The sequence below is a fragment of the Aplidium turbinatum genome, chromosome 9 (assembly GCF_918807975.1).
Source record: "Aplidium turbinatum chromosome 9, kaAplTurb1.1, whole genome shotgun sequence".
Taxonomy (NCBI): Eukaryota; Metazoa; Chordata; class Ascidiacea; order Aplousobranchia; family Polyclinidae; genus Aplidium; species Aplidium turbinatum.
In genome coordinates, this window is record NC_137480.1 from 19,116,016 (window position 1) to 19,141,608 (window position 25,593).

A 25,593-nucleotide genomic window follows, 5' to 3' on the forward strand; every position below is an offset into this window, starting at 1 on the left:
GTCAGTTAAAAGCTTCCACAAATTTTTGAAAATCTGTGCTATCGGCAATGTTTCGCTCACTGCTGATCTGCACCAGAAGGCAAACACAAGCACAGAGTCTTGGTCAATCCCTTTTGGTGCTTTTCAAATTCTAGTTTCCACTCTTGACAATTAGGCTAGCTGACCTCAAAAAAAGAAGATATTGCTGCAATGCTGTCCAACCTGATTTTCATGGGTCAATGCTGCAAAATAGACTGAAGATAACCTACCAGGTGAAAATCTACAGACATAAGAAAACGTATCAGATGTACACTTGTACAGTCATCAAGGTTTATTTTTATATTTGACCTTTGATTTACAAAAAAACGGCACGGTAGCAATGAATGCATTGACAAATCACTGAAAGTGACACCAAAGATCTATAAGCAAAAAATGACTAATGTTATAAAACGACAATAAAATAAAATGACATGCGATGTATTTGGACTTATGTCTCACGATTGGCCTACAGACACAAAAGAAAAGTGGCCAATCAGAGAAGACAACACGGTACTACTTCATCATCAAACCTAGGGTGTGTGCAAACACGAAATGGTAAACCCAGTTCTGTAGCTAAAGTACCCAGCTGCTGATACCCAGCCAGTCGATATTCTAACCAGCGACAAAAATTAAGTGATTTCTCATACTGATTATACTTGGCAAGACCCTTGATTCGTAAACAGCAGATCAAAAACACAATCTTTAGGAACGAAACTCCTGCCACATCTTGCTTAAGATTGCATATAAAACAACACCGAGCAAAAGAAAAGAAAAACTAAATGGCATATAGGCTACCTAAACGATCAATTAAACTGGTGAGAAAACTATACGTGTGGGGGTGATTCTAAAAATACTTCGAGAGTTTCAAGGTAAAAAAAGTAGTCGTATTTACAAGAACCCGTGGTGGATCTAGGGGGGGGGGGGGAGTCGCGCCTCTAATACACAGAAAAGTAAACTTGTTTACGGTACATTTGCAAGGTTAAATTAATGTAAACCTACACTTCATTGTGTTGAAACCCCTAAAGTAACTTTCCGGATCCGCCCCTGCTGGATATGCCATACAAAGGGAGAGACTGCACTCGACCCAAAACAAGGCAGATTACAAAATGTTCGTACGCATACGAAAACATACACGCGCAAACGTGTATAAAATTTTAAACGCAAAAAACTTCAACAATGAACATAAAACTTTTTCAAAGATAAAGAAATACTAAATACAAAAGGTCTGAGCAATCTACATATCATTGACTGGGTTGCGACGACATTCAAAATTTTTTTTTTTTTTAGTTTATCAGGTGGGCTGATGCACTTTGTACAAAAGCAACTCAGCAGGAATCACGCCATCACCGCGAACAACAACGGACAATGGCATATTGTTATTGTTTCTCTGTCCACTTGGAGTTGGAACTGTACAAGGGAACTTGAAGGACACTAACGCCCAATAAAGAACATAACGTATTTTAACGTTGTTTTCTCGCAATGACTCGACCAACGGAACCAGATTGATTTCACACGGATTCAAGGCCAGGCATGCTGCCAATGGCGCTGTCGTATCTGTCTAAATCCTGAAACAAACAAGAGATTTACTTATTTTTGGAATGAGGTGTAGTTTTTGGGATCTTTTTCTTTAGTTTAAATTAAACACGCAATAACATACTACAAAAAATTGAAGTGTAATGAATGAATTACCCCTTTTGTAATGTGGCTAAGCGGATATAAAGCCCGATTTTGAGTCGGTAGATGCTGGTACGGACAATAGTTAAGCCGTTTCAGTTTTTCAAAAAATTTGACTTGTTCGTACAGCTCAGTTGTGAGTCCAAAGATTTCTGTAATTTTTTATTCGTCACATAAAATAACATACCTCGCAATCAAAACGAGGCTTCAGGACAGGCTCGGGCATCTGAAATTGAGGTTGTTTGTTCAGGGCACGGTTGAGTACTTGCAACGCGTCATGACGTCCAATGTGCATCAGAGCGGAACGCAGTCCGTTCGCTGAACCATGAACCTGAAAATCAAGTGTACAAAATAGTCTTGTTGTCAAATGGCGAGTACTTAAAGTACAAAAGTAGGCAGAGCAACTCAGACAGTCAAATCCGTCGTTTTTACATTGGTTCAACGTTAAATCAATGTAAAACTGACGGATTTTGCTATCTGGAAACGTAACACTTTTCTCAAATTGTGTAGTCAATCGCTATGCATTAAAAACAAGCTTACCATGTATTCAAGAAGTAATCGGTCGGTTGGGTTGTCGGAAGATTTAAGGGTTGTCTTCAACGTGGAAAGTTGAAGGCAATCAGCCAGCTCCAGCCAGTTTGAACCGGTTTCTGCCAAGTTTAGAAGATTGCACAATTGCTTCCGCGAGATCGGATCCAAGCAACAAAGATCTACAAAAATAATGCAAGATACAGTATTTACCTAAGCGTTCTTTGTTCACAACGAGATAAAATCTCGTAATTTTTATGATACCTTTTATTTTAAAGTGGAGATAGCCTGATGACTAGTTATTGCACATGACTAGGGAACTGTGTTACGAAAGCTAGTGGCAAACCGCTACTACCACAGCGAACCAGCAGCATCAGGCTAAAACAGGTCGTTTGTATCTGTACATTTGTAAATAATATTAAAACAACGATCATGCTGCTAAAAGCGAAACTCAATTTAATATACAATTTATTGACCGCGTTGCTTTCACGAAGATATAAAAGACACGTCAAAATGCAGGTCATAACTGACTCACCATCGTCAACTGTAGAGAATTCGCTCGGCAATGATACGTCAATAACTGATGAATCGCCACTCAAAATGTCGCGAACCTGGAAAAGATCAAGAAAAATATCATCTTTTGGCAAACGAAAGCGAGAAAACGTGTTACGTCACTAAGAAAATGAAACGAGATTCTTCGGTGACAATCAGCACAAAACTGAACTCTTACACAGAAACTGTCGGCAACTGTTATATACAAACGCATTGATGGAAAAACTTTTTTTTAACCGAAAGAGCAAATGCGAAACTTGATCAACATACCTTTTGGGATCGAGTGAGATCGATTGGTTTAGCGGGAAATTCATCTTTGCTGCTTGGCGTGAAGGATTTGGCTTCCCGATCTGCACCGCAAGCCAGCAAGAGAGATGCGACCTCGTGAGAGTCAGTTGCGGCGGCGATGTGCAACGGAGTGTAGCCGTCGTATGTCGTTGCTTCGACGTCAGCGTCGCACTGCGACAAACGAGACCGATAAATACGTTGATAAATTGCTTCACATAACATAAACACTTGCATTGATAGACAACTTATCGTTTTTATTACCACTCAGCATCATCCTTTGTCCATGAACAAAAAAAGATTAACTATAACTACTCAGTGTTATCCGCGCAACAATCGACAACTTAGGTGGTACGTTAAAAGATAGGACATTTGGCTCCAGAGCATGAACGACGACTAACAGTCGTTGCTGAATTCGTGTCAAACATCATGACTATTACAAATAATCTAAACTAAAGCATTCGTACCGCTTGATCTTGAGCATGCCTTCCTGCCTCCAACTTCCTCGGGGACAAAAAGTGAATGAAATATCGCTGACCTAACAAAAGCCAACTCTTGCTAACCAGGGTATGTTTCAACGCTTACACAAAACAGAAATACTTACTTCTGCTAAGAGGCAGCCAACAGCAACAAGGTTCTTGTTCTCAATCGCGATATGCAGGGCCGTCCGTCTGAACGTATCTTCTGGCATATCGACGTTGAAGTTATATAGTTTCAACAGCCTCATGCATTGGGAGCTGTCGCTTTTCGCTCTGGCTGCCAGATGGTAACAACCCATTCCTGAGACGTCATAGAAGAAGAGTTACAAGACAGGTAGGTGAACGATTCGAGCGAGAGTGCAGAAAATATTCTTTTTAAACAAACTGAGTACAGTGAGCTAACTTATTTTGTATCATACAGCACGAGTGACAGTTTGTCAGAAGACGGCCAGCCCTTCCAATGAAATGCCCAACAACTAAAAATCACTGTATCATTGGTCAGGGTACTTTATTCAAGGAAAACTTTGTAACAAATACAAAGCCTGGTAGTTGCAAGGTATAGAAAACTGATCGCATTTCAGCGCTCGGTGTCATAAGAGCAGTCACCGTACAGCCGTTTTAGTTAATGACACCATTTTTGTTTGTTTTTTCATTGAATTGAAGTTATTTCTGTTATTTGAGTAGGCGCAGCGTCACGGTAAACACAAAGGTATTCTCCCGGGTTTGTTCAAGCTATTTATATCGGAATTCTATGCTAGAACAATCCTTCAGCACTTTAGGGAGAATTCCGGGGAAAACCCTAACCGTTGTTTTCACTTCCCCTTGTATTACAGGATGACGTAGGTTCCCGAAAAAAAGGCATTGGAACGAGGGGAAAGTAGGTGGTTTGTTTTTAACAAGACAATGCGTTTCTCTTTCGGTCTATCACAAAAAGTCCGATAAATCATAAATATTTCCGCTTTTTGGCTGAAATATTCCAAAACCTACTGTCAGCAGATCACTTAGCAACAGCACAGTGCTTCAAAACAAAGATTTTTTGAACATATATTTGAAGGACGACCAGGTATGAAAAAATGTACCTTTATAATTTTTGGTGTCAAATTGTCTTCCTTTAATCCGCTTCGACGATAAAATCCTCCGCAGGATGTCAGGGTTGCCATGGCGACTGGCAATGTGAATGGAATGATTTCCGTTTTTATCAACGATTAAAGGATCCGCTCCGGCTTTCAGTAAGCTCTGGGTGACCGAAGATATAACAGTTGCAGATTTTCAGAATCGCTTTTTCTTAAATTGAAGACACACTACTTTCTTTTCACAAGCTGTGAGACGTTATATGTGTCCCATGGTTAAATATTATTGCCATAGGTAGCTTTAAAACTATACCATCCAGATGGTAAAATAAAACTATCGAATGTTTAAGTGACTTCTTGCTCATTCAAATTTATACTATCGATAAATTTCCTCCACTGCATCAGAATGACGTGGAAACTGCCACTTGACATGGAATCGAATCGTAGTTAGTTGCTAAGATGCAAATGCATCTGGAATAACAAATTCGTTATGAAAGTGCAGTAAAAGAATCCAGATGCTGGGTGTAAGAGGTCATAAGTTTTGTTGGGAGATCAACAAGACAAACTTACGATCACAGCTTCAACGTTGTCAGCGAGTGCAGCGATGTGCAAGGCCGTTTGTTTGTTTTTATTTCTGCTGTCCAGTATCTCTTGGCAGTTGTCTAACGTTACAACAACGTCTAGGAGTTCGGATAAAACGCCCACTTGGTCGTGAATCACAGCAATTTGTATCGCCCTGTTTTTAAAAGAAACATTTTATAAACATATGAAAGAAGTACGTACAGAACTTGAAAATAGCGAGAGGTTGCACAAAGCTCGAAGCCGCAGGTTTTTGTCTGACTCTCTTTAAGAGCTATCGTCAGAATAAAATAAACCAAAGTATGGTGAAGTATTTATAGTAGAAGAAGCTTTGCTATCAGGGATGTGATGAACACGACAAAACTGATAGCAACGAAATAACACGTAATACGCAAATACGAAACAAATACGTTATATTATAAAATCGGAAAGGGAAACGTTAAACTCACGTGTCCCCGTTGTCGTCTATGACTGAAGTCAGTCGTCTGGAAAGGACCAGCAACATCCGGGGATCACCGGTAACAGAGTAGTCCTGAATTGCTCGGCTTGTCTTCTTGGACCATTCCACGATATAAGATTCCATGAAGTTTAACAGGTCTGCGAAGTGCATCTCAGTAAGCGACGGGTAGATTGAATGCATTCGCTTTCATTAGATGAGCAGCTTTAAAGGTTGATTGGATGGAGTATAAATGACAGCTACCGAGGGCGATTTTATGACATCTATTTGATGTTGCTATGCGTATAGACACAAGTGAAAGATAAAATGTGTTTAAAATGAACTCAGTCGAGTCATTTACGGAAGATCAAACCAATAATTTTAGATGCTTATCAAGAAAGAGCAAAACCAAGAAGTGACGAAAAAGGAATGAAGCGCAAATGCTCCACCACACATACAAAATTCTATACCTGATTCTTTCTTTGCGGATGTTGGAGTAGGAACAGATTTTTCCTGAAATACCAATAGAGACAGTGATGAAGCATTTTTTTTTTCTTTTCAGAGTTAAGCGGAAATAGCCATCGATGATATAACACAATAACACATTGAAGAAAGAGATTAATATGGTCTTACTTTGTCTATCCTATGAGTGCCTTCATGCTGTTCGACGGGCTTTCGCTCTGGTGAGCGGCTGACAATTTTTGGTTCACGTGCTTTGTGCTGCGTCAGACTCGTCTTGGTTGGCGCGGCTCCGGTAAGCGACAAGTTGCTCAATCTAGATGTGACGTCAATTGAAGCGTCCATTGCTGCGTCTGACTCGATGTCATCTGTGGTTTAAAAAAATAACACTGCTTACACCACCAAATAAAACCAATTCAGATCAAGCTGGAGAAGAGAAAAAGTTCTGACAAGCCAGACAGCACAATCCGTCTGCAAACGTTGAATCAATGTACAAACGACGCATTTTTCTGTCTGGGAAGTTTAATATGAAAATCGACACCATACCTGCTTTCACTCGCCGTAGTTGTGAGGACGCAACGGTTGTGGGAACCTAACAAGAAAACAAGACAGTGGTTATTTAGACAGAACTTAGGTTAGTAAAGGGCATTGCTAACAATCGCTGACACAGTGGCAAAGCGGAGATAAGGTTTTTCAGTATAAAATTTTCTGTTTACCATTTTACGTGACAGTATGACAAAGGAAATTGCTTGTTTTTTGCGTTCAAGCCAGGATTCAAACAAAATTGTATTCTATTGACTGTGTATTACAAAGAAAGTTTTCCTTAAGACTAAAGATTTAAATTAACAACAAGGTGAGTTCCACACTTGGATCCAAGCATCTTTCTCTCGTCCGCCTTTTCTTCAGCAACTACACCCGCAGAAAATTAATACCAACAATTAAAAAAGAGGTTAATTGAAAACTTATTCCTATAAGACGAAGAACCGGGTAGATCACTTACAGCACTAGGCTTGATCGCTTCTTCTGGATCGCTAACATCATCTTCATCGAAACCGTATCCTTGCGCGTAATCAATGCTATCGTCGTCACTGTCGTCGTCACCGATTGGACATCGGCCGACCTCACTCTGAGCCGACAAATTCAAGTTAAGCTAACAGTGTCAACTTAAAGCAATAGTTCCCTTAAAACTTTCGTTTTACGAATCTCAGGGAGTTTATCCTCTCAACTTGCGATCGATAGACCCTTTGAGGAGGACTTTGAAACGATCTTCAGAAAGTCCGTGGATGCACGGATGTTGGGACATTAAAACCAACTGAACTAAACTAATTTTCCTACATTTTCACTCGGAAGCACTTTAAAAAGTTACGAGAGTCAGTAAGCTTATTTGAAAACAACTGAGTTAAAAAGGAAACTACTCCAAGTTTTAAACAAATTAATATAAGCAATATGTTTACAGTTGAGTTAAGAAAACTGTTTACCTTTAATCCGCCAACAGCGTCGGACTCAATGTCATCAAACAAGTCCCAAGGATTAATTTCACCCAGAGTGAAGTTTTGCGTCAACATCGTCAAATCCGTTTGTCTGGAGAGTGATGGCGTCATCAGGGGGTCAAAGTAACTGGACACCCCTAGACTGCCGCTACCTAGCAAAGAAATAAAACAGGGCGTGAAAACAGTTTTCCGGCGTTTTCATCGTCCTTTATGGTTATATAGGTCATTCAAGCAACAGGTCACAGTTTGCAGGCGCAAGAATGAAGCACTGTAATCCTTTCGCAAGTTTGTTTACTTGGCAAACGGAGCCAGTGTATGTCAGTTAACTTGCACTCTATTGACCATCAATTTGCTGCATTCATCTTCACTGTGCACAATATTTTTCACATTTTATGAACTTTTGTAAAGATAAATACCCACAGTATTGCTTTACATTCTTCGTCTATAAAAGTTAGACGAAAAAGAGAGTACCAATTATAACAAGCGATATACGGTAGCACGCTATTCAACGGCGAAAGGTAGAAAACCTAGCAAGGTATTTCTTTGAGTAAATAGACGCAAGCCTGTAGGTAGCTACCGTGGACACGACAATATACAGTACAATAGGGTGAAGTCATTACTAATAGAATTGCAAACTCGTTGAATAAAAGACAGTACCTGGCCCGGATACAGCCTGGGTGACAGTCTGGGTGACAGCCTGGGTTAAGATGTCATTCTCATTGATTGTCTGAAAAAGAAATAATAATAAAGTGTGTGACATCTAAGGCCAATATTCCGATAGTCTTCTCTATTAATGGCTTGATAGCTCAAGGCCAAACTAGCATCCCAAAATGAGCAGAAACGCTTACCCCAAACGCATTTTGACCGTACGACTGGTCGTTGAAGTATTGTTGCGCTTGATTGTCGACCTGGACCGTTGCCATGTCAACCTGGACCGTTGTCATGTCGATCTGGCCCGTTGTCATGTCAACCTGGACCGTTGCCATGTCGACGAAATTAGCAGCATCCTGTGGGATTTGAATGCCAGCATCGCTCATGGGGCTCACTGCGGCGATTACATCCTCAGGAGTAAGCTGGGGTTGGCTCATCGGCGATTGGCTATCGAAGCACCTCTCTGGAGACTGGTTGGCGTAGACGTTGTTGGTTTGCTGCTGTTGATAGTATAGTTGTTGTGGTGGTAAAGCTGCCATTTGTAGTTGTTGCTGTTGCTGTTGTTGTAGTTGTTGATGTTGCTGTTGTTGTTGTTGCTGTTGTTGTTGCATTTGGAATTGAGCATTCGTGCCTGCGTTCACTTGGGGAGAGAAGTTGATCTGTGTAATCGAAAAACACAGTCTTTAATATTTAGTGGGACATATCAACGTTGTTGAACCACATCTAATGGCGACACAAGTCTGGAGACTGTTTCAAGTACACTGATCAACACCACACATACAACAGATCAACAAAACTTACGCTTGGCAAACCACCGTATTTCTTGACAGCTCTTGGACGAGGTATTTGTGTTCCAGGCATGAATTCTGGTTCCGACTGCGCATGCGCAAAAATAAATTAATAAATAAGCGTAATAAACTAAACAGGGTGTAGAAACAAGCGCACTCTGACTACGCTTGCACTGAAGAACAGATAGTGCAATCGTTCTTACCGCTTAATTGTAATTAACCACAAAAATTTCATTTCTATTCATAGAAGGGAGTTTCACAAATATGAACAAACACAATATGGCATCAGCCTGGTGTAATGAAAGCAATATTTCAGCATTGCGTCGCTTGAGCAGATCAATAACATAACTGTCTTATGGAAGCTAAACAAAAAAAGAAATAATAGTTGCATTGACAAAGTGTTGATCAGATTGTCGCCATTTTCTGTTTACAACACTGTTAAAAACGTGTGTCGAAAAGTTAATTTTGAATAAAAACATACCGGAGGTGACGGAGCCTGTGGGGAACCACCCTCGCTCATGGAAGAGGACGAAGCCTGAAACAGTTCGTTGTGAGTAAAATGTTTTTGACCAACATTGCGTGACAGAGAAAGCTGCTGTATTTTAGCCAATGCCACTCAAAACCCAGACTGCAAGCTTTTGCATTCATTGCATTGATTCAACGTCAGCAGAATGCAAAAATGACAAATTTTTGCAAACTGGAAAGAAAGCACAAACGAATGCTCGGCTGGTATAATAATAGTCTATCAGGTCAAATCAATACAGTACATTGGCTGATTTTTCTTTTGAACTTGCGTGGTTTGTACGCACACAGTGAAAATGACAAGAATGAGTGAAACCGAGCTGCTTGCTTGTGACATACAGTAATGCAAAACAATCGAGAAAAGTGACTACTCATATTGACGCTATTTAACAATGGCAGCTCTTCGTTTGTAGTTTGGACCAGTGATAAAGATGCATACGAGAAACATTACCAAGAGTTTTTGCTGTAAGATTCATCATCAACACTCACTTGTGAAGATGAGCCTTGATAGGATGAATGTCGTGACCCGAACTGTTGCGATGCTGGACTATTCTGGAATCAATGGTATCCATAAGAAAATAATAAAGCTTTATTTTTCCATCTGGTTCAGGTATCTTATACAGTTGCTTACGTCTGTTTAACATTATTCTACACAACAACAATGCTGTTTCTTATCACTCGGACTTACAGGCTCCTGTTTGATGTTGTTCATCATGAGCAGTATAGATGGATCCATCGGACCCTTTTGTGGATCTTCTTGTTTGATTGGAGGTGGACGGGCTTCCTTCATCTTCCCACCATTGATGGAGTTCGGAGATCCTTGGAAGCGATATTCATTCTGTGTCATGCCAGCTCCTCCACTGGCAAACTTGTACCCTGAAATTGAAGAGATTGTCGATAGAAAATTCACAGCAATCACTTTGGTCTCAGTACAATCATTTCTGTTTACAAATAGATAAAAATGCATTCCCATTATCAAAAAGTACAATGTAGACAAAGGAAGTTAACGTTTTTGCAGGGGTTGAATAATGTTTTGAAATCAATGCTTGACGGATAAAAGAAAACGTAAAATATAATATTAATTTCTTAATAATAAGACATCAGTCGAAAAGCTCTTCGCTCACCGGGGTTACTCCCAGCGACGTGTTGTACAAAGTCAGGCATTCCTCTTCGCCGCTTTCTCCCGATTTGGTCGATGTCTACGTGAAAACAACAATCGCGCATAAAGAATTGTACAAACAAACATTAATCTGTTGCGTTAAAACATACGGATGGAAGTCAGGGTTGTCGGTATTTTACCTAACCCAAAAAAAAACCCGGGTGTTTTTTTTTTTTAAAAAACTCACTTAAAAAAAAAACATAAAAAACCCAGAGCATCATATTTGTCCAATTTTTATCAGAAAATTGAAAAAATGTACCAAAGTACTACAAGGTACTTAAAACAAACTTCAAATTAGGACTTAAGGATGTGATTGTGAAAGAAATTTCCAAGGATAAATTGAAAACACAGTGGATATTTCTGTACACAAAAATCAAGTAATACCACTTTGTACTACACTAAAACTCATATATGCAAGAAGGCCTCATAGTTAAACAGCCCTAGTGCACTATTTTATTGAGTTATGCCAGTATGTACTGTGAGTGAGAGGCACTTCATTGGTAAAAAGTAGTATTTGAGGTGAAATAAAGCATGAATCTAACTTTTTTGAATCTTTTTTTAAATATAACCCAATAAAACCCAAAAAAACCCGGGTTTTTCTCAACCCTGGTGGAAGTGGATACATATGACGCGGTGTGCGTAAAGCATTGCGTGTGTTGTGGCAACGTTCAGTGAGATAAAGCCCTCAATGACTGGCAGGGACACACGTCATAAAAGCACTATCAAAGTTAACATTGGCATCATATGAAGCTATAGTAAATAGGGACGTGATTGAGAGCAATGCAACAGATAGACACACTGATAAACAAGAAACTTATATTGAAACACAATGACCAAAATCAGCCGATCTAGCCTACAGGCTGCTAGAACAGCTTCAGAAATTCCAATTCTTGATTTAGAGATTCATGCCAATGTGAAAGAAATCTGATCCCAATTACCCCATTAAGCCGTGATACACAATACCTCAATATTCCTACGAAAGTTGCTATTGAAGCAAATAATGAAATTGTCACCTGTCTGTTCAGGCAGGTATGTGAAAGGTCGGGCCTCCGATACTTCTTGATCAGATTTCCTTTGTAATTGAACCTACAAATGAAGATGAGGTTGTGAAACTGTTTCACGTGATGCAAACCCGTGATAAACATCATATGACCTAGTGAGATGATCAATCATTTAATTTTTAGAAAAAGAGGGGATGTACCACTGTACCAGTACTTGCGAACACAAATCGGATTGGCCCACGATGGAAGAAAAAGATCCGCGAAGGATACAAACTGATTTATATGAATCAAATAAATGAAAACAAAAAGATCAGCAATTATAATCACAATTTCAAGTTCATGGTTTCACACTGTTTTTTAAAAACAACCCTAAAACACACAATATCGTTTTGAAAACAATGTTTTTCGAAACGAAACGTTCGAAACTGAAACTTACGTTTACGATGACCGGCATTGTTATGTTTCTGTCCTTGTAAGGTGGAGTTTGGAAGACAATGGCGTATTGCCTGTGAACGTCAGTAGGGCCGAAAGTGCCTCTTCCCTCCCACACCTCGTTGCCTTCAGCGTCTTCCTCAAAAAAACGCACTTGAATATCATCTGAGGAAAATTTCCAAAAATTTGAATAAGAAATTTGAAAAGGTGTAACTTGCTGACGTATTGTTCGTAATGATCTACCATTGACTGATAGCAAATCGGTTCTTTTTACATTCTGAGACGTTGAATCAATGTAAAAAAGGACCGATTTGCGGGCTGGTTGTGATGGTCTTGATCGAATCACATTCTGCGGTATTTACCTCTTTGTACTTTGTCACAAAGCAAGAAGACTTCATCGCCCCCGCACACACTGGCAGCGTTGCAGTTCATTCTACAGATCTTCAACGTGGCCGCGCTTGGTGACTCTGCGCGATCGAAAATGGTTTATTACTGCGAATCCCATGAGTGACGAGATACCACGAGACTGTCAGTGGACTAACTGCATGCAAACTGTGACAGTGATTATGCTGTTACGTAACTGATACGTTACTACAACCGGTGTTGGACTTTCAAAACAAAAACATTTTGAAAAGGGAAATAAAAAAACTTTCGTTGTCAAAGGTCAACTCACAACAGTGGTAAAACGCACGAAACGAAAGCAAAACGCTCAAAGATCCTCAAACGCGGAAAACACCCTAAAGCTTAAAGTTGGTAGTCTTGCGTCATAGTCTTTGTCTTTAAAAAGCTATCAAATATTCAAATGAGCTCGTGAATTTTCAAAGTAAACTGTATCAAAGCTTTTTCAAAATTCGCTTCGATCGAAAATCTCGCTTTGAACAGTCCCAATAACCAGGCACTGGCAAAAAAATGAAACATTTTACAATGAAGAAATATTTAAAAGACACTCACTGCTGTCATAAATAGGGGCTGAAATGACCGGTTTCAACATGACAGTGTAAGCCCCGGAACTGTCGGGAAGGTAGGCAATGAACATTAACCGTACAACAGATAGATCGATCGATTTTGCGTCACTCTGTACCTTTTCAGCTATTTTTTTCCGTTCTTCCTCTAAACATAAGTTAAGTACACAATATATTATATGTAAATAGGTACACAATATATGTAAATAAAACACATACCAACATATCAAACAAAAAGCAGTTAAATTGCAGCAGATTCAGTGATACAGTGTGTGAAATATATCAGTGACAGTTGTGTGATGCGAGTTTGCAACTAGATTTCGTAACAATAAGACCATTATCTAAGTGCTTAATTATAGCCTTGTCTAGATAATCCGTGGTGCTTTCCCAACATTACAACACAGGAAGAGGCATCGGCGTCACAGACATGAAAGCACCAACAGACACGCCGCTAATAGGCTTTCGTGCATAATAAGATTTTGGACTTCAAGCTATACACATTACACAAAGCAACAAAATATTATCTTTAAACTGAAAACTTTTGTTTATATTAATGACAATAAATTAATCTCACATCTTATTAGTGATGTTGCGTTATTTTTCTTGAAATCAGTAAATTAATGCGGCAAGGAACGTGAGCTTTCTTTGCCAAGCAAAGTTGTTTTTCAATGTCAAAAAATAAATAAAAGTTGAACAACACAAAAGTAAAAAAGACTTTGTTGAACCTTTGATATTCTTTTGTATTTGCTGGGAAATACCGTCGTTAATTGAATTTAGTTGCGTCTCAGCAGCAATGTATCTTTCTTCGAGAATCTTTGCGACGTTCTTCTTTGTCACGTGTTGGATCCCAAGGTTGGGAAAACTAACAAACACATATCAAAAGTTTTATTTGAGGACAACAACGCTCTGTCAGTGAAACTTTCGCCAAAATGGTCAGTGGAAATATACTAACGTCGGGAAAGTTTTAACTTTCTTCTATACAGTATCCCTTCAAACTTCTTCCTATGGCAAACAGTCTGTCATGAAATCGGCCAATGCAAAATTTCCAAGAATCAAGCGATGAAAAAAACTACCGTAGTGCAACGCATACATCCTTAAGGGTTCATCTAAAACCTGAAACCTGTTCTTTTAAAACTTGAAAGTTGTTAAATTGAAAGGTGGTAGAAGACAACAAAGCATTTATCTTTTTTTAAAGTTTCCATGAACATTCCAACATTTGGAAGATTCTCAAGCAAAAAAATAGCACTTGAAACTATATGCTGACAAAACACAACATAGAAACCAAAACAGTCAACAATAACCACTAAATATAGCGAAGTAACAAAGACCTACGTGGCACTCATATCTTTAGGACCACACTGAACAGTACAAATGCCATTTTGACATTCTTTTCCGACCAAAGAATGAGGATGCAACCTCGGATTGTCTTCACTAGTAACAAGCTGAACCACGATCCTTGCATAGCCTTGGTAGTTCACAATCTGAAGTATAAGAAAGGTTGCAATTGCATTGAGCAGCTTACAAACATACACTTGTGGGTTGTGAGACATTGTTTTTTGTTTTCAATTTGATCCTTCACGAATTCTTGTAGCACTGACAATCAGACATGCTTACTTTTTAAGATGAATGCAAATTCAAGCTTATACCGTACTGTATGAGTGTAGTTCGATTTGAACAGCAATCACATTAATGTGAACTTAAACTTAGCATCTTTCCAGCTATTTAAACAATTGGAACAAATGCCATTGTGATAAAAAAGTTATATTAATCACAAACAAATCATTTCTTCATTATTAAATCATCATTTGATTTTGGAACTTTGCTTTAACAGACGCAGAAATCTAAGAGTAATAACATTTGCCTTTACAAAAACCAAATATTTGAACTCATAACTGCCATTATAAAATAGCCTACTGTATTATAAGATTAAAAAAGTACTGTGATTAAATTCTAACCTTTACACATGGAAATGTTTTCTTGTTTTTGTCGCTACCTGCACCCGGTATACCTCCATGAGATGGCCCCTCGCATGTGTAACGAAAACGAAAGCCACGTGATTTTGGTTGCTCTTCGATGTGAATCCTGGGCTCCGACTGAAGACATATTTATCAAACAATGTTAAACTTGTTGAAAGTTGTGAATAATGTAATCAAGAATTAGCTGCTATCCAGTGGCCTATCAGTGTCAGCCAAGCAAGACCCTCAACTTCAGAAGCTCTAAAGAACAAAAACAGAAAACAACGGTAGCAAGTAATTGATTGTACTTTTTTGAAGGTAAACTTTTTTAACCTTAAATCACTGCATGAGCAAGTCAACTCATCATAAATCATATTAAAAACACGCAAAAAATTTGTAATTTATGTGGGTTTGCAAAGTTAATGATGTCACAATGTACATCCAATAAGACATAAAAATCATATATATACCGGTATATATATACAGCATACAGTAGCTGTTGACATAAATAATGTGTTAAAAACTTAAATAAATTAAGTCAACACAAAAGTCAAATTAAAAAGTATAAAATCAATCGCAATGATAAAAAACGATTGAAAAACACAATCAAATTTTGTTTTACACTGTTTTTCTTCAAAATTATCTACACTATGATACTTGAGCATTCAAAACAAAGAATATGACAGCAAAATATGTACAATAAGATGATTGCAGAATACAAACATCAAGACAATTGTTGTTGAAATATGAAATCACTTAAATAAGGTAGATATAAGATACCGTAACATAACATACATATATAAATGTAAACCAAAAAGTAAATATGTCTTTCTGAAATGAGTGTATAGTAGAAACTGGTAGTATTTAAGATTGTAGCCATGAGTTTTGTCTTACCATATCTGGAAGCATTCTTGACCTTGATGTACTTCCACAAGTACGAAAAAATTCTTGAAACAAACTTCAAATGAAATACTTATGTTTCAACACTAAATTGTGTAGTTATTTCTGAAATTATAAATAAAAATATGTTGATTTAAGGCAATGCATGTCATACAACAGTCCTTTTTTCTTGCATGTACAAAAACACACATCGCAGACATCTAGGCTCCCGGTGACCATGGGCATGGCAGTCGATAAGTCATCAAATTGCCTCTGAAACTATCGCGTCGGTAAGCTATGTTTGGTCACCGGCTTTCATAAGCCAACATTTCTCTACTTATTTCAAACTTTAATCAAATCGGTCATCTGCTTAAAAAATTACCACGTGTAAGAAATTGCAAAGCGTAGCCTACTTGCTGAAAGATAAAGCACCAGAGAGAAACTGGCCACACTACTTTTGATAGTGCTAATGGCATAGAACAAATTATTAAAACCTATCTTCTCATCTCCGATGCATGAAATTAAATACGGAAAATAGATCCATTTATATATTATATATATACTTAAATTGCAAAAACAAAATTATGCAGACACTTGTAAACTTCATCAAAGACAACATCAAAATAACAGCAATAAGTGGACTTCATTGCGGTATGCTAATTTTTGTAGATATTGCTGTTTATTTCCTCAATAATTATTGTCTTGTATTGTACAGTATTCATTTGTTTTATTTAGTATTTTCTACCGTGGCACAACATTTCGGAATGGCCTGTTTCGGCGAGTCCGATTCGGCGAGTCCGATTCGACTAGTCCGATTCGGCGAGTTCCCTATTCGGCGAGAGCCTTTTTCGGCGAGTGCCCTATTCGGCGAGTTTTTGAAATTTTTAAAAGGAAATTATCGGGTACCGTAGCCTAATTACAATTGCCGTTTTTACATCGTTTTAACGTCGCTAAACGTTGAAATCGTGCAGAAAGGAATAAAAATAAAATGTTTGAACTATTGAATTAAAATTCGTCATGTCAGTTCAGTTATTTTTATTTTTGACCATCCTATCAAAAACAATACACGTCAACATAGCAAAGGTAGAAGCGACAAAAGCGAACGTTAAAACGTGCTTGAATTCGTCATGTCAGTTCAGTTGTTTTTATTTCTGATCATGATATCAAAAACAATTCACGTCAACATAGCAAAGGTGTAGAAAAAGGTAGAAGCGACAAAACGCGAACGTTAAAACGTGCTTGTGACCGAAGTAAGTTATTGAGTTGAAAAAAATTTGGCACGGTCGCAACACCTTCAGAAAAATTTAAGATATGAAAGAAAAATAAAACCAAGAAAATGTTACAAAAAAAAATCATGTTTATGTCTATAAGTTAGTACTTTTGAATAGTTAAAATGATTAGTTTGGATCAACAAATGTGTGACCTACAGCTTAGATTGAAAGGAAATTATCGGGTACCGTAGCTTAGTTATCCCGACCAGCAAAAATTTGTTCCAAGAACCCAGTTAGCCTAACAGTTCATTTTTACATTGTAGTAACAGAATGAAAAGGCTAACCAAATGTGTGGCCTATCGTTTTAACGTCGCTAAACGTTGAAATCGTATAGAAAAGAGAACTTTGCTGACTAGGATACGTTGAAACTGAGAAACATTCACAGAAGCCCTACGATACGTTGCATTTTTAAGATAATGTATTCAGACGTTGAATCAATGTACAAATCAAATGTTATGCTAAATGGGTTCTTGGAACAAATCTTAGGGCTTCTGTGAATGTTTCTCAGCTTCAACGTGTAACATCCATTTATTGAGTTTTAAAAAACTAAGAAACGAAGTGTACCTACAAAACACAAACCATAAATATAAAGCGAACAAAGTAGATCTGTTTCACACAATGAGAAAACTGAGAACTGAGCGCTAACCTGAGAACTGAACGCGAACTGAGAAAACAATCAACGTGAAGCGCTCTAGGCAAGGAAACCAGAACGTAGGAACATAATGTAGACTAAACGTAATTTTACAACACAACGTATCCTAGTCAGCAAAGTTCTCTTTTCTACACGATTTCAACATTTAGCGACGTTAAAACGATGTAAAAACGGCAATTTTTGCTGGTCGGGATAACTAGGCTACGGTACCCGATAATTTCCTTTCAATCCAAGCTGTAGGCCACACATTTGGTTAGCCTTTTCATTCTGTTACTACAATGTAAAAATGAACTGTTAGGCTAACTGGGTTCTTGGAACAAATCGAAAGGCTTCTGTGAAAGTTTCAAAGTATCCTAGTCAGCAAAAGCTCCCTTTTCTACACGATTTCAACGTTTAGCGACGTTAACACGATAGGCCACACATTTGTTTAGCCTTTTCATTCTGTTACTACAATGTAAAAATGAACTGTGTTTTTGGAACAAATTTTTGCTGGTCGGGATAACTAGGCTACGGTACCCGATAATTTCCTTTCAATCCAAGCTGCAGGCCACACATTTGTTGATCCAAACTAATCATTTTAACTATTCAAAAGTACTAACTTATAGACATAAACATGATTTTTTTTTTTTGTAACATTTTCGTGCCAAATTTCTTTCAACTCAATACCTTACTTCGGTCACAAGCACGTTTTAACGTTCGCGTTTTGTCGCTTCTACCTTTGCTATGTTGACATGTATTGTTTTTCATATGATGGTCAGAAATAAAAACAACTGAATTGACATGACGAATTTTAATTTAATAGTTCAAACATTTTATTTTTATTCCTTTCTGCACGATTTCAACGTTTAGCGACGTTAAAACAATGTAAAAACGGCAATTATAATTAGGCTACGGTACCCAATAATTTCCTTTCAAAAATTTCAAAAACTCGCCGAATAGGGCACTCGCCGAAAAAGGCTCTCGCCGAATAGGGAACTCGCCGAATCGGACTAGTCGAATCGGACTCGCCGAATCGGACTCGCCGAATAGTAGCAGACCCCAACATTTAACAGTTCATGACATGATATTTTAAAACTTGCAACCATTGGAGGATTTTACTACTCAATACTTAATGTTAGACTGCAGGCTGGTAATGGTAGTTTAATAAAAGCTTTTATTTTTTCAATAAGACGATAGATTAGAAATTGACCAAATTACACTATTTAATGAGCATTGCATCTTACTGATTTGAATCAATCAATTGGTAGTTATTGAGCATATCAGTTGTCAATCAACCGCTTCAGGCAGATAGTTTGCATGAGTTAGGTCAGGGGTGAAATAAAATCCTTGATAAGCAACAAGGCCTTCTGTAAGTAAAACTTCTATATCATATGCAGTGCTTAAGTCTGCACAAGTGGTAGTTGAGTAAAATCAGGTTTCAAAAAAATAACTAAAACATACCGGCACAAATTTCAATAACATTTTCATTCCAACCAAAGTTTATTCTTACAATCCGAGACAGAGTTTAAAGGTAAACTGCTTTATCCCAGAGCTCTAACTTCATATACGGTATAAAAAAGGAAGTGGCTATTTTTCCACACTTAATACCATAGCTACAATCAGGTGTTGCCAGAGTTAGGATTAAAGTTAGGAAAGGTTAAAGTAAGGGTTAGAGTTAAGAATAAGATTAGGCTTTTGATTTTTGCCCAGAACTAAAAAAAAATTTCCAAAATACAAGTTTTTGTTTTCACCAGCTTTAAACTTTTCTCAAATTAAGGCAGAATTCCTTATCTGGCAACACTATTGAGGCTATTATTACACTACATAGTGTAAATATAGCCACAGCCTATAAAAAACTCCCCAGCCATACATGGGCCGCTTCGATAGCTCATTCGTATAACTGACCATTAACCAATGTGTGTACTTGATCAATGCACTTCTGGGACAGCTCTCTATCCAATGACACATAATGGATAGAATAACTTTCAGACAACACATCAACAAGCAGAAACTTAGGATCACATTGCCATGCTCAGTGACTGGAACATTAGTGCTCCAAACAGGGTTGTTGAGAGAATAATTTGGGCTCTGTACCAATGAAAGCTTTAGGCCCAAAAATAAGATACTTCTGAGAAAAATGTATTTTATCTAATGAATATTCATACAAAGTCTTTTTTTCAAGTTTTTGAGGCCCCTTAGAAAGGTTTCAGGCCTCTAAAATCATCCCATGCCCTGGCCCAAAAGAACCTCCTGTTAATGTTACTGGTTCTAAAGCTTTGTCTCTAAGCAAGTGTAACTGGAAAGATTAAGCTTCCAAAAAGTTTTTTCAGTCTGAGGATACAAATTCCCATAATCAACCATTATAGTAATCTGGAGTACAGTAGTAAATGAGTTTACCAGTAACAATCTTTTTCGAATCTTGCGTCGAACTTAGAATCTGTCCAGAGTTCCTTAAATTCAAACCTCTAAATTTAAGCGTCCATAAACAATCTTTTAATTGTTATTGTTGAAAAGCGACAGAAATAGTTTCTGCTATTTGGACATATATATCAAAATTAGATATTGATATTTATAGAACAAGGACAACACTAGCAACAAGTGAGGTACATATTTACTGAACTGACACACACATTATATTACCCTAAAAGAGAGCAGTTGACTGGATATTGATTGTACAATCTATAGTCTTTTGCTGCTTCCATCTATCAACCGCATTTTGAAATTGCTTTAAATTTCAACTATATACTGTCATGATACATGCAAAATAAAATGATAAATTGAACCATATTCTACATTTTCATTAAACAGGAAATGCATTATAGTATCTTTTTTCTCAACATTACAGCAACATAATTGTATAATGAATGTAATCTGATACCAACTAACTTCCTAACTAAGCAACTGCCTTATTCTTCTTTCTGGTGCTATAAAACATTGAGAAGTAGTACGGTAGTAAAACTGTATGATGTGAGTCTCATGTACCGATATTGTCTTTTCTTGTTGTAAGTGAGAAGTTGAAATTATTGCCATGTATTTATAGTAGACCCATTCGTAGCTGCCGCTGATTTTCATCATTAAACTTTGTTTAGTTCAATTTCTTTTTATTTCTGACCATTACAACAAAAAACAAAACATGCCAAAGATAGCAGAGGTCTAGAAAAAGGGTACGGTACAAGCGATGACATCACTGATAAACAAATGTTCAGTTAACTTAGGTAGGTCTATACGCCATACGGTACTTCCTTTAAAGAGTAAACTCATCAGACCTCACATAACACGCTTCTTTTGTGATGAATGCGATCTGATATCAACCAAGTTGAATGTTTAACTATACATGTCACTAAATTTCCTATCTGATGCTGCATGATCTCAAGCAGATAGCCTTTAGACATTTCTGGACCACCTATTCAGTGCATCAAGATCATTTTGTTGATGTAGACAATCACATATGGATGTTACTTTTTGATATATATTGTCTTATCTCTAAATAACTTAATGTTAAATTTTACAGTTTATGGCATGTCATAAATAAAACATGCTTACAAGTTATAATAATGTCAGTATTTGTAACATTACCCTAAGCGGGCATAATCAGAGTATATGGGCTTACTCACATTTGTTTTTTTTATCTATAATGTTTCACCAAAGCTTGAAAGCATCGCCATATATGTAGATTTTTATAGTTATCTTTAATTTTTGTCATCAAGAAGTCAAACCAATAAAAAAAAAAGGGAACCTCTATAAAAGCCAGTTGAGTCCAAGCTTAGTCTCAGCTGCCAAATCTTGGCACTTTCAGAAGCTGTTCAAGTTACATATTAAAACGTATTTAAAGGTCGTCATAGTCGTCAACAACTTGATAAAATGACAAGCTGAGCTTACTGTTAAACAAACTGCTTCAAAATGTATAACGTTAGGTGGTTACGCTGGTAAAATCCCTTTCAAAATTTTTTTTCTATGATAAAATACCTCGGGAAATCCCCTCGTAAAATTTATCTGGGCTATTCCCTTCAATGACTTTTGTCGAACGAGATTGAACAAACTGTTTTTCAAAGGGACTATATATTTGAAATTCAAGTTCAGTTCAGTGTATTTATTTTTTCTACAGGTGAATAAACATTAAGATACACCAATACACAACACAATGAACAAAAATAAATTGCTCAGCAAGGATGGCAGTGAAAGACCAAAAGGTCACCAAAGTCAGTTGCCACTAGGATTGCCAGATTTTTTTTCACAAAATAGTAAACATTTTGAAAGCGCGCGACTGCACCCTCAAAGTTCGCAAACACATGCCAAAATACGCGCAACCGCACCCTCCCTAACGCACGCCACGTGCCTAAATGTGAGTAACCCCGCCCTAATATGCAAAGAATTATTGCATAATATGCAAAAATTGTTGCAATGTTATGTGTGATATTGTCTGACACAACAATTTGGTTCATAAGTTAAAATTAATAAATCTTACTTTCTTGATCGTCTTTAGCAAGTAAGTGCTCAACTGGAACTGATCACAGTTTGAATCCAGGTAATGGGCTAGCTCAGTGGCGGCTGGTGGCCTCCTGAATTGGGGGGGCTGCAAGGCAGCATATCCAAGAATTGTTGGAGGGCGATATCAGGCGAACCTTGCGGGCGTGTCGCCGAAGGCGACACCCACGGCGGGGGGTCTGGGGGGCCTCCCCCAGAAAATTTTTTACAATTACATTTAATTTGGTGCATTTTGAGAGCATTTTCAAAAGAAATTTGGGAGTGGAATAACAGTCAAAAATGCTGCTGTAGAGCTTGAAAAATACTAATATTTCAAATTTTTATATTCAAAATCAGTGCTAAATACAAATCAAACTATGTTCTATGCACTTCGTCGTTTTCTCAATAGTTCGCTCAGTTTGTTGTCTGCAAATATTTATTGTCGATCGCCGGCATCGGACACGATTGTCCACATACGATCCACACAAAAAAATACACAGAAACAAAAGACAAACAGAAGTACATTCACAGGAATGACGCTGAAGTAAGCAATAAATTTATTAATCAATCGTCCATTTCAGATCATGCGATCCATATCACACAAATTAAACATGCGAAACAAAAATCAATATTCAAAATGAAATATCATACTTAATCTGTTCAAACACCCAACTATAAAAAGAAATTTAAACTTTATCAATCGATGAATGTTGATATCACTGCTGTGTCATAGCAGCCATCAAGGCTAGGTAACGGCATAGCCTACATAGTGGTATTATAATGAAGGAGGTAGTTTGAGTTACGATAGCAGTCATACCTTATCAGGGAATCAACAATAGAGTTTGACGATGATTCACATTACCCAACAAAAAAAAGGCCCTTTTCCGTTGTAATGCATCAAATGTTATATGACATACAATGTTACACAAGACTTGATGTTCACGTAGCCTACGCTATAATGTTTGGGCAAATGGTGAATAATTCTAAATGCATTATTGAATGCAACACGCAAGCGATTAATTCACGTTGGTGATAATTTTCCCATGGTGACATGCATACATTGGGGTACAATATGAACGGAAGAGAACATTTTTAACTTCACTGGAGCTCTTGTAAAATTTTAATTTATTGGTAAAACAGTATAATGATCGTACTTGTCGGTTTATATCCTTGTCATCACACATTGCCGTGTCAAGAAATACACCCAAGTATCTGACGCTATCTACAGATTTGATTTGACTTCCGTTGAGCCGTGAAATTGGATTTAAATTTAACTTTAAGTGATTAGTTAGAAAATACATAGCAAACGACTTTTTGCAGTTAAAAACGATCTCATTACAAAGTACATAATCTTCGCACACACACAGTATATTGCAGTATACATGTAGTATAACCGTAGCTACATCTTTTTTGGAGCACCCTGCATGTATGCACCCACTGCTCCAGAACTAAAAATGCTTGGAAGTTAACATTTTTTATTCTTTCCTACAAAAATTATCTTTTGCCAGCTGAAGCCAGCTAGCAACCCTGCATGTATCACAATACAGAAGGACAAAGACAAAATCTCAATTCTATCACAAGTATAAATGCCCACTGGATGGCAAGTATAATTCAGTTCAATTCAAATTATTTTTCTTTGACAGAATGCAAAAGAAATGATATTGTAAAAAAGAAATACAGTAACAAAACCAACAAAAGGAAAAGGTGGCAAAACCTTAATGGTTTAAGACGTGCATGAAAGGATCTAATATTGCGGTATATGCATCGATAAATATAGTTAAGCACGGCCACCAAACCTGACACTTTAAAACAAGTAGATGAATTAGTTAAGAATCAGTCGCCTCCTCATTCCAGAAACAATTGGAGCGCCAATTCTTAAAGCAATGAGAACACGACTGAACCTAACATTACAAAAACAAACAAATACACACACACATATTGTAATTATAACCATTGATCTCGCTCAAGCCATAGGTGCCACATTTACTCTTTGCTACACATTACTGAGCATCACATATAAAGGACAGCGGACCTTTATTTATAGATGAATTCCATTCGGCGACTTTTTGCCATGGCAAAATGGTCAATTACCCTCTCGTTGAAATCTTTGGTTTCAGTTATTAAGCGATTTTCTATTGACACCATGGCTAATGCAGAAAGTCTTTCAGTACACATGGTGCTGCGGGAAAAGGTTTTAATCCTTTTCAGTGATGAAAAGCAACGTTCTGGTTCTGCTGTTGACATTGGAGTGGTAAGTAGAATTTTAGCTAGCTTTATTACTTCAGAAAAAGTTGATTGCATTCCTTCCAGGTTTAGCAACGAAAGCAGCTGCACAAGTCCACTCACTGAATGCATGTCATTTCTAGAATAGAGAACAGACAGCTCCGGTTTGAGCTTGTCTTTGATTAACATAGGGTATGCTTCACAACATTTTTCTAAAGCTTTTTCTGGAAACTGTCTTGCATATTGTGAAGCATTTTTCAAATTAAATAAAGTGCTTGCTTCAAGATGATTGGTGAACTTGAACCTTTCTTGACACTGCATTAAGACAACATCACATACTTCTTTAGCATCAATGATTTGGGATTCAGGCATTCTCCGTGTGGGTGAAGGTGACTCATTGTCTGCAGCAATGCCTTCCCTTATTCTTTGTATTGCTGACAGAAAATTATCCAGAGAGCACTGCACTTTGAATGACTCAAGCTCCACAGACTGCAGCTGAGCAAACAGTATGTCAACATGAGGCATGATTTTCGAAAAGAAATCTAACCAAAACACAAATTTTGGATCTATGAGCATTCGTTTTATACCAGCAGCAGCAAAGCCAGTCACCGAAGAGTTGCTTTGTTCCAAAGTTGAGCAGCATTCTATAAGTGCGTCTTTTACCTCCGATACAGCATTCACCGTCCTGCTTTTAAAATTCCATCGTGTTGCTGATGGGCGAGGAATACGCCTTTGAGCAACTTGGTCCAAAGCAGCCATTCTTTGAGGAGATTTGGAGAAAAAACTTGGGATTCCCGAAAGACTGTTAAAAAAGACTCTGACACTGGTATTCTGCGAAGTGGCTTTTTGTATAACCAAGTTTAGCTGGTGTGCATAACAATGGACAAAGTGTGCATTGCTATATACTTGCTTGATTCTTGATTGCACACCATTTCTTGCACCACTCATAGCAGCAGCACCATCATAAGTTTGTGCTACAAGTTTGGATGTATTGCTCCCAAGCAAAACTTTAAGTTCCTGAAATAGGATTGAAGACAGAGCTTCTGCTGTCTGGTTAGCAGGATTAAAAAAAACCCAAAATCTTT

The 25,593-nt window shown here is 37.7% G+C and overlaps 2 protein-coding genes across 2 annotated transcripts in view; one reads left to right on the forward strand and one right to left on the reverse strand.

The window, feature by feature from the left end:
- Positions 1–287: 287 nt before the first annotated feature.
- LOC145777302 (nuclear factor NF-kappa-B p105 subunit-like) lies at positions 288–16,047 on the reverse strand. Its single transcript, XM_082588653.1, has 29 exons — positions 15,935–16,047; positions 15,041–15,178; positions 14,418–14,566; positions 13,811–13,947; positions 13,075–13,233; positions 12,486–12,590; positions 12,128–12,288; positions 11,704–11,776; positions 10,656–10,730; positions 10,220–10,407; positions 10,021–10,083; positions 9,491–9,544; positions 9,023–9,097; positions 8,419–8,880; positions 8,228–8,297; positions 7,559–7,722; positions 7,081–7,206; positions 6,627–6,672; positions 6,255–6,448; positions 6,092–6,134; positions 5,635–5,782; positions 5,177–5,342; positions 4,616–4,772; positions 3,662–3,837; positions 3,043–3,231; positions 2,756–2,831; positions 2,233–2,402; positions 1,880–2,023; positions 288–1,583 (listed from the first exon to the last, which is right to left on the reverse strand). Exons 1-29 carry the CDS (start codon positions 15,947–15,949, stop codon positions 1,527–1,529), a joined length of 3,780 nt encoding a protein of 1,259 aa, XP_082444779.1. The 5' UTR covers positions 15,950–16,047; the 3' UTR covers positions 288–1,526.
- A 5,915-nt stretch (positions 16,048–21,962) lies between these two features.
- LOC145776760 (uncharacterized) overlaps positions 21,963–25,593 on the forward strand; it is a 28,089-nt gene continuing 24,458 nt past the window's right edge. Inside the window, exon 1 of the mRNA XM_082587986.1 lies at positions 21,963–22,020. Within this exon, the coding sequence (XP_082444112.1) occupies positions 21,963–22,020 (58 nt within the window). The remainder of the gene's footprint in view (positions 22,021–25,593) is intronic.